General features: G+C 37.8%; 1 protein-coding gene across 5 annotated transcripts in view; it reads left to right on the top strand.

Moving 5' to 3' along the window:
- Window positions 1-9,811, top strand: part of ZPBP2 (zona pellucida binding protein 2) — an 11,857-nt gene extending 2,046 nt beyond the window's left edge. Inside the window, exons 3-8 of one of the 5 annotated variants that reach the window (XM_006155913.3) lie at window positions 1,002-1,127; window positions 3,914-4,075; window positions 4,720-4,938; window positions 6,066-6,148; window positions 7,825-8,005; window positions 9,373-9,811. In XM_006155913.3, the coding sequence (XP_006155975.1) occupies window positions 1,049-1,127; window positions 3,914-4,075; window positions 4,720-4,938; window positions 6,066-6,148; window positions 7,825-8,005; window positions 9,373-9,467 (819 nt within the window). In that variant the 5' untranslated portion in view covers window positions 1,002-1,048 and the 3' untranslated portion in view covers window positions 9,468-9,811. The remainder of the gene's footprint in view (window positions 1-1,001; window positions 1,128-3,913; window positions 4,076-4,719; window positions 4,939-6,065; window positions 6,149-7,824; window positions 8,006-9,372) is intronic. The other 4 variants (XM_006155912.3, XM_006155910.3, XM_027774733.1 and 1 more) reach the window with 4 other exon arrangements.
- Window positions 9,812-10,019: the final 208 nt, after the last annotated feature.

Raw genomic sequence — 10,019 nt, forward strand, 5'->3', positions numbered from 1 at the left:
CGTGGCCAGCCCCCCTGGGGGGTGATTTCTCGCTTTCTGTCTCTATGTCTCTCTCTGTCTGTCTGGCGAGCGCTCGTGCCCTACAGTGAAAATCTCTCAAAAAAAAAAAAAATACACTGGGGTATATGTGCAGGTTTCCTAAATTTGGAGTGGAGAGTGGATTGAGATGTGGCCATTCCCCTCGAAGGGTGATTTCTCACTTTCTCTGTTTCCAGCAAGTACATGTGCCCTGTGGACAAAAATCGGAAAAAAAAAAAAAAAAAAAAAAAAAGAACCTTAAGAAGAGAAGCAAAAAGACTTCAGACTAGCATTTTATTTTATTATTTTTGCTATAGGACACATGCACTCACCAGAAAGACAGAGAGAGAGAGAAAGTGAGAAATCACCCCCCCACGGGGGATGGCCATGCCACAATCCCTTCTCCATTCTCCTCTCGGGATTTTGGGCACTCACACACACGCACCCAGCATGAGTTTAAGCCACCAGGTCTGGGACTCAAACCACTGTCAACTACATGGGAGTCCAGCAACATAGCCATTATACCACCTGCTGGTCCCCAGACTAGCATTTTAAATGTTATAATAAATACTGATTTTTTTTTCAGGGTGTGTGTGTGTGTGTGCGTGTGCGTGCACATGTGCACCATTCAACATGTGTGCTCACGGAAGAGAGACAGAGAGAGGGAAAGTGAGAAATCATCCCCTAGGAAGGATGGCAATGCTTCAATCCCTTCTTCATTCTTCTCTCAGGATGTTGGACATGCATGCATATGCACCCGACGTGACTTTCAAATTGTTGGATCCAGGACTTGAACTGTAGCTGACCATGTGGGAGTCCAATGCCTTAACCAGGTCACTAACTGCTGGCTCCAATGTATTGATTTTTAAGATACTTAAATTCAAAAAGAAATCATTTGTGTTCTTGGGACAGAATGGTAGAAGTGTATTTCATAACTTAATTTTACTATATTAGTAGTTATATGTGATTTTATTTTGTCACAGTAAAAATATATGTAAAAATACATCAAAATAGCCCATTCCTTTTCTGTATGGATTTTCAACGTGCTAATAAAGAAATAGTGGACCCCACCTACTTATGGATTGGGCCTAATGAAAAGACATTAACAAGTAAGTTATTTGATTTTCATGTTCTTTTTAATTATGTAAAGTTTTTTTTTCTTAGGAAAAACTAGTTTATTGGAAAGAATAAAAACTGAAATCTAATTTTAACTGCAGTTTCATTTACTCCATACTTAGTCAAATTGTATCTTACTCTGTGCCTCATTCTCTCTCCCTATGCAAAATCTAAAGCAGTAACTTTTATATACTACTCTCCACAGCTGTATTAATTTAAAAACCTTTATAAAACCTGAAATTTGCCTCTGCAGTATCAATAACAGGAGATGAAATAGCTAATATGTAATTTTTTATGATGTTAAAAGAGTGCCTTGGAATGTTAGCATTAATAATTTCTGTCTTATGGAAAGAAAGTATATAGTATTGGGAACCAGCAGTTAGCGTAATGGCTATGTCGCTGGACTCCCACGTAGTCGACCGCGGTTCACGTCCCGGACCCGGTGGCTTAAAACTCACGCCGGGCGCGTGTGCGTACGTGCCCAAGATCCCGAGAGGAGAATGGAGGAGAAGGGATTGCGGCGTGACCATCCCCCCTGGGGGGTGATTTCTCGCTTTCTGTCTCTATGTCTCTCTCTGTCTGTCTGGCGAGCGCACGCGCCCTATAGCGAAAAAAAAAAAAAAAACCTCTCCAAAAAAAAAAAAAAAAAAAGAGAAAAAAAAAAAAAAAAGAAAGTATATAGTATTGAAGGGCACTATAATAGCAAATTAATAGCACAGACCCATCACAACTCGCTGCCAAGAACTGAATCAAAGAAAACCAAAGTATGTTTCAAAAGTGTCATTATCTCATATAGTCCATAAAGTCATAGAATAGAATTAAGATTTTGTTGGATTCTTGACATTGAAATAGCCTATTAATTTAAAAAAATTGAGGGCCAGCAGATGGTGTGGAGGTGAAGGTGGCTGGATCCCACATGACCGACTAAGCAGTTTGAGTCCCAGAGCTGATAGCTTGAAAATCACACCAGGAGCCATGTGTGCTTTCATGCCCAAAATCCGAGAGGAGAATGGAGGCTAAGGGACTAAGGTGTGGCCACCCTCTTTAGGGGATGATTTCTCACTCTCTCCCTCTTTCTCCATTTTTTCTGCCTTTCACACACACACTGCAACAAAAACTAAAAAAATTAAAAAATAAAAGACTCATATCTATTTGTAACTCAAAGTTTACTGAATAATGTTTAAATTGTTACATATATGTTTTTACTAATATATGATAATTATATATATTTGTGGGAGTAAAATGTGATTTTTTTTCTTTTTCTTTTTTTAATAGCCAGAGGGCATATGAGCTTATTAGATAGAGATGTAGAGACAGAGAGAGGAGAAACACCCCCCTATACACAAGGGGCATGGTCATACCTCAGTCTCGTCTCCATCCTGCCAGGATTTGAAACATGCATATGTATATGCCTAGAATGTTTTTTAAATCTCTGGGCCAGGATTTGAACCATGGTCGGCCATGTGGCATTCAGCTCCCTTACCCATTAGGTCACAGGGCTAACTGACAATGTGATTTTCAGTACTCATTACAAAAATGTGTAATGATTAAATCTGCGTAATTAGTATACCCATCATCTTAACCATTTGTCATTCCTCTATGTTGAGAACATTCAAAATCCTCTTTTTTAGTTACTATGAAGTATATAGTAGGTTATCATTACCTGTATCCCTCCTACTGTATTCTGTAACACAAGAAATTGTTCCTCTTGGGACCAGCAGATGGCGTAATGGCTATATCACTAGACTCCCATGTAATCAACCATGATTCCAGTCCCAGACCCAGTGGCTTAAACTCACACTGGGTGCATGTGTGTGCGTGTCCAAGATCCCAAGAGGAGAATGGAGGGGAAGGGAATGTGGTGTGGCCATCCCCCCTGGGTGATGATTTCTTGCTTTCTGTCTCTGTCTCTGTCTTTCTGGTGAGCGCATGCACCCTTTAGTAAAAACTCCTCCCCGCCCCAAAAAAAAGAAAAGAAAAGAATTTTTTTTCTCTTATTCATTGGACCACCAAGCCACCTGCTGGCCCCATCCTCTTATCAATTTGTAGTTTTGTTTCCATTAATCAACATCCTATATTCCCCACCCCACCCACATCCTTCTCAGCCTCTAGTAGGCATTCTTCATTTCTCTGCTTCTGGGAGGTCATTTTCTGTTTAATTTCTACATATGAGGGAGAATGTAGTATTTCTTTCTGTACCTGGCTTATTTCACTTGACATTATTGACATAATATCCTCCAGTATTATCCATTCACTCTCAAATGACAGAAGTTCATCCTTTTTAATGACTGAATAGCATTCCATTATATTTATGTATCATATCTATTATATTTATTATATATCTAATGTGTGTGTGTGTGTGTGTATCACATTTTCTTTATCCATTTGTCTGCTGTTGGACCCTTAGGTTGATTCCATAGCTTACCTTAACTATTGTGAATAATGCTACAATAAACTTATTGATTTGCTTTGGCTATATGCCCAGTAGTGGGATTACTGGATCATTTGGCAGTTCTATTGTTAGTGTTTGAGAAACCTTGTACTGTTTTTCACAGTGACTTTACTAATCATTCCTACCAATAATGTAAAAGAGTGCCCCTTTCTCCACATGAATAACCAAACATTGGCAGTAAAGTGCCGCTCAAGAGAAGCGGAATCCCAGATGGCAGTTCCAGCGGAACACACATCCTGTAGAAGGTGCTTCTCTCTTACTCTCTCCATGCACAGGTACTCTATGGTAGAAAAAGAATTAACTAAATAATTTACTATTTCTGTTTAGGAAGTGATCGAATAAATATAACAAAAACAGGAAAGCTGATGGTGAAAGACTTCCTAGAGGCTTTGTCTGGACTTTACACGTGTACTCTTTCTTACAAAACTGTCAAAGCAGAAACTCAAGAAGAAACGGTAGTAAAGAAGAGATACGACTTTATGATATTTGGTAAGCCTTAGGCACTTTTAACGTACACAGTTAGTTTGCATCTGGATTAAGTGTATGATTCCTTCATTTAATGAAAAGGAGTCTATTATAGGAAATCATTATGACTCAGGGAATATTTTTTGGTTTTCTGTATTTGACTAGGTACATTCTTAAATTGACATCAAGATAGTTTGTCTTAAATAACCCTCTTTCAGGTCTCCCCTTCCCACTGTCTAGATATGCAAGCACAATCTATTTTATCACAATTTTGCCAGGTTATTTAAAAACTGATTTTTAATTCTATAAAAGCAAATTAATGATCCTTTCACTGGACTGTGCTGTCAGCAGTGACACTTTCTGTAAGTTAAGACCCTCCACCAAAACAATCTTTTTTATGATACTATTAATTAATCTATATAGCCAACCTGAAGAAGATATTTCTCCTCTTGTACAAAGTAGATAACATATCAGATGAAAATTAACATTTTTTTCATTAAAGTTATTAAATTTGTGTATTTTTGTGAGGACAAACTGACAACATTTTATTAAAGTGAAGTTCCTATGCTGATTTGTAAATCAATGGGATTTAATATTACATGTTATTTAAAAATCATTTGGTAGAGGAAATTAATATAGGCGCATTGTTTTTATTCTCATTTTTTAAGCCTACAGGGAACCTGATTATACATATCAGATGGCTGTACGTTTTACCACAAAATCTTGTATAGGAAGATATAATGACTTGCTCTTTAGAGTGCTGAAGAATATCTTGGATAATTTAATCTCTGATCTATCATGCCATGTCATAGAACCATCATATAAATGCCATTTTGTTAAAATCCCAAGTGATGGCCTTATACCCGAGCTATTTATAGCCTTTCAAGGTAAAAAAAATTTGTTTAAATTTCTTTAACTGTATGAGTTAGTCCTGAACCATGATAGATTACAAAAGTAATTACCATACTAATATAAGACATCTTTTTTCAGTTTGCCAGAGGGTGCATGCACTCACCAGAGAGAGTAGGCCATAGGGAAAGTGAGAAGACACAACCACCCCCGCCCATGGAGCATGATCGTGCTGCAGTCCTTTCTCCTCCAGTTCTCACTCCCTTCAGGATTTCAGGCACACACACATGCACGTTCCCAGCATGGTTTTGAAGTCACCAGGTCCAGGATTCAAACTTCATAATCAGCCTTGTGGGATCCAGCCACCTTAACTAGCAGGCCATGGGCTGGTCCAGCAGAAGACATCTCATAAATAATAGATCTTAAATGTTTGTTAGGCAGTAAAGTATGTCATTAGTCTCAGCCTGATTACAGTTTTAAAAATTATCACAATTTTTACCTTCAAATATAACACATTCTTACCCTTTACAAGCAGTATCATCTTATTAATATAGCCTTTACCTATACAACTAATATTTTATATATAAATTCTTATAGAATTTTATGGGGCCGGCTCCGTGACCTGATAGTTAAGGCAGCTGGATTCTACATGGCCAACTGCATGGTTTGAGTCCTGGACCCAGCAATTTCAGAAGCACCCTGGGCAGGTGTGTATGTATGCCCAAAATTCCTAAAGGAAGGAGAGATGAAGAAAAAGGAATTGTGATATGACCATTCCCCAAAGAGGGGTGCTCCCCCGAAACCCTGTCTGGTGAGCGCATATGCACTCTAGCAAAAAAAGAAAAGAAAAGAAAAAGAGGAAGCTGTGTAAAAGTAAATTCTTACAGAATTTTAAATTATGTTTTTCAGGACTTAAGACAGAGTAACCTAACCAAATTTACTTCTGTTTATTTTAAAGCCTTGTAGTTACTTCCATTAGCCCCCAGATGGAGTGAAATCATAATGTATAAATCACTCAGATTGTATACCTTTCTTTACTACTAGTATTAAATTGCTGAATTAAACACATGCACACATGTATACTGAATTCAGTATTTGGATTCTTATTTGAAATATCTGGAACTTTTTAGTATCTTTTTGTGAATCTGTTGTTTTTCCTCTCCAGTTAATCCTTTTGCACCAGGGTGGAAAAGTGCATGCACTCAATCTATTGACTGTGAAGATATCACTAATCATAACATTCTCCAGGTAAGAATTCTTTTTAATAAATTGTGGACAATTTATTTTTATATTTTTGGAGAATACACTAATTTACTCAATTTCAAAATAATTATCAGGTGAGAATTTTATTATAAGGGGAAAGTATATGAAGAGTCAATAAAGCTATTTGAAAGTTTTAGTAAATACTTCGCTTTTTTTTTTTTTTTTTTGGGGGGGAACAGGTTTTGGCTATAGGGCACGTGCGTGCGCCAGAAAGACAGACAGAGACAGAAAGAAAGAAAGCACCCCCTTCAGGGGAGATGGCCACGCCACAATCTCTTCTCCTCCAATCTCCTCTCACGATCTTGGGCATGCATGCACACGCGCCTGATGTGAGTTGAAGCCACTGGGTTTGGGACTCGACCACGGTCAACTACGTGCGAGTCCAGCGACATAGCCATTATGCCAACTGCTGGTCCCCAATACTTCACTTTTTATAAAGAATCATTTTATTTACTTTATTTGTTTGTTTATTTAAATTTAACCAGAAAGGGACAGAGTGTGAGAGAGAGAGAGAGAGGAGGAGGAAAATGAGAAAGCAAACCACCAGGTCCAGGACTCGAACTGTGGTTGGCCAAGTGGGATGTCCAACCCCTTAACCACCATGCCACCTGCCAGCCCAATACTTTTTTTTATTAATTAAAAAGTTTCTTCAAAAATCTATTTGTTGTGATATCCTTCATAAAAACACTTTTGAGGAGTAAATTTAAATTTTTATTGAAAAAATTTTTTTCATTTACTATAGGTCACATACACTCACCAGAGACAGAGAGGGAAAGTGAGAAAGCACCCCAGGAGGGGATAGTCATATGGCAATCTCTTCTCTATTCTCCTCTCGGGATTTTGGGCATGCATGCACACATGCCAGTGTGTTTTCCAGGCCCCCAGGTCTGAGACCCAGACTACATAGTCAGCCATATGGGATCTAGCTGCCTTAACCACCATGCCACCAGCTGGCCCAATTATTATTTTATTTTTTAAATTTTAAATATAAAGTATTATTGATTTCTGGGTTCAGGTTGAAGATGCCCTATAGGGCATGTGCACTCACTGAAGAGACAGAGTCAGAAAGCAAGAAATCACCCCCTGGGGGGAATGGCCACACCACAATCCCTTCTCTTCCATTCTTCTCTCAGGATTTTGGGCACGCACACACACGTATCCAGTGTAAGTTTTAAGCCACCAGGTCCAGGACTTGAACCATGGTCAACTATGTGGGAATCCAGTGACATAACCATTATACCATCTGCTTGTCCTTACAAATTATTTTTTTAAGAATTATTTTATTTAACTTTATTTACTCATTTATTTTAATTTGACCAGAGAAAGAGAGTGAGAGTGAGAGAAAGCAAACACGCTGCCAGGTCCAGGACTTGAACCACAGTCAGCCATGTGGGATTCCAGAGCTCTTAACCCCTTGCTGGCTCCAGTTATTTCAAAAAAATTTTTTAAACCATAAATTTTTTAAATCATTGTACATGTGAGTTAATAATAGTTGATAAGACTAAGGCTAGATTAATTTTATTATTAACAACTTTTTAAGAATTCATCTATTGTATAGCACATGGCCTGCTTGTGCTACATTTTATTGCCTCTGATACAGGAAGAGACATTTGGTTCATGGCTTAGTAATTGTATTTCTCTTTGATAATTTAAAATCTCAGGCAAGAAATCGAATAGAAGAATTTTTTCGAAGCCAAGCATATATATTTGATCATCGCTTGAATAAAACTTTACCAGCTATGCATTTTGTGCCCCATAGTTTTCAAGTAATACGTATGGATAGCTGTCGACCAGGCTTTGGAAAAAATGAAGGTCTACACAGTAATTGTGCTAGCTGTTGTGGTAATTATAAAATATAAATATCTAAATATCTAGGTTATATTTTCAGAATAGATACATAATTCACTTAAGATCATTGAACTGAGTCTTTACAATGATTCTCTTACAAAAAATGTTATTTAGCCATGGGGAAGTAGAAGTTTAAAGTCCAAATTTCTAAATATAATTTTCTTTCTTTCTTTCTTTCTTCCTTTTTTTTTTTTTTTAGAGGTTTTTGCCATAAGTTGCCTGTGCTTGGCAGAGAAAAAGACAGTGAGAGGAAAAGTGAGACCTCACCCCTGGGAGAGATGACCACACTGCAATACCTTCTCCATTCTTCTCCTGGGATCTGGGCTTACATGCACATGCACTCAGCATGATTTTCAAGCCACGGGTCTGAGACTTGAATTGCAGTCGGCCTTGTGAGAGTCCAGCAATGTAACCACTACACCATCTTCTTGTCCAATATAGTTATCTTAATATAGATTTATTCTTCCTAATGTACTCTCTTATGTTACAAAACTTAAGATTCTTTTTTTAATGGGAGAGAGAAAGAGAAAGATACCTGTTTTGGATAGGATCTCTCCATGCTGGGTCCTTTCTCCCCCATCCTTCCAGTTAGACAGGACCACAGGCGTGCATCACCGTGTCCAGCCTATTTAGATTAGGCAAGGAACCAAACCCAGACCCCCCATGTGGCCCCAGCCATCGTGCAGCAACACCTTCACACTTGCACCACTGCAAGTGAGCCACAAAACACTTCTATGATGTTTTCTTTTCTTTTTTTTTTTTTAGAGATTTTTACTATAGGGCACATGCACTTGCCAGAGAGACACAGAGAGATAGAAAGCAAGAAATCATCCCCCAAGGGGGTAGTCACACTACAATCCCCTCTCCTCCATTCTCCTCTCAGGATTTTGGGCAGGCATGCACATGAGCTTTAAGCTGCCAGGTTTGGGACTCGAACTATTGTTGACTACATGGGAGTCCAGCGATGTAACCTTTATACCATCTGCTGGTGTTTTGACTTAAGCTACTATACTATAAAGGAAAACAATGTTCTACCTAATAAACAGGTATTTTAAAATGCCAATCCTACCTAGAAAGTAGAGAACTAAGAAATAGGAACTAGAAAACTAGAATGAGAACTCAGGAATAGGCACTGCTGAAAATACCGTAAAATACTGATAGCTAGGAGTCTTTCTCCTGTCTTTAAGATCATCAGATTCTAAAGCTTGAAACTCATAAACAATCTTCCACAGCCTAACTAGATGAACATTACTCAGTATAATTTAGCTATAGAAATGATGTGATACTAGAGGCAGATTTCTATTGTTGCTATAAAATACCTCTAAATGATAATCATCTCCTCCATGTGTTTTCCTCTGCAGTGGTTTGTAATCCTGGGACTTTTAGTCCTGATGTTGATGTTACCTGTCAGACCTGCATTTCTGTTCGTATCTATGGAGCTAAATCTTGCCAGTAAATGTCAAGCAGAACCAGCACTGTGAAGAATAGAGGTGAAAGTGCTATCACTTGCGTGTGGAGGTGGAGGTTGTAAGATGATTTGTTCACATCCTCGAGCACCACAGACATTTCCATTAAGTAAGAGCAAAACATTGGGAAACAGACATTTTAGAAGCTTAAATAAAAAATAAAAATAAACTGTTGACATGGCATTTCTAAGAAGATATTTAACCTAGTATCACCAGTATACAAAGGAAAGTTTAAGTATTAGTGGATTATTTTTAATGAAATATGTTTTATTGTTCCCAAATGGAATCTGTTGCTCTGTACCTAATAACACATTAAGGTCTAGAAGACTAGTAAAATACAATAAAAGTTTTATACTTTCCACATATTAATTTGTTTGAAATTACTTTTTTATGATATGAAGGCACTTAGATCACCTTTTTAAAAAAAGAATTATTTTATTTAACTTTATTTATTTACTTTTCTTTAAAAATTTGACCAGAGAGGAAGTGAGAAAGCAAGCCACCAGGTCATGGACTCAAACCGTTTTCGGCCATGTGGGATT

This window comes from Tupaia chinensis, unplaced genomic scaffold, assembly GCF_000334495.1.
Source record: "Tupaia chinensis unplaced genomic scaffold, TupChi_1.0 Scaffold000477_1, whole genome shotgun sequence".
Lineage (NCBI taxonomy): Eukaryota > Metazoa > Chordata > Mammalia > Scandentia > Tupaiidae > Tupaia > Tupaia belangeri.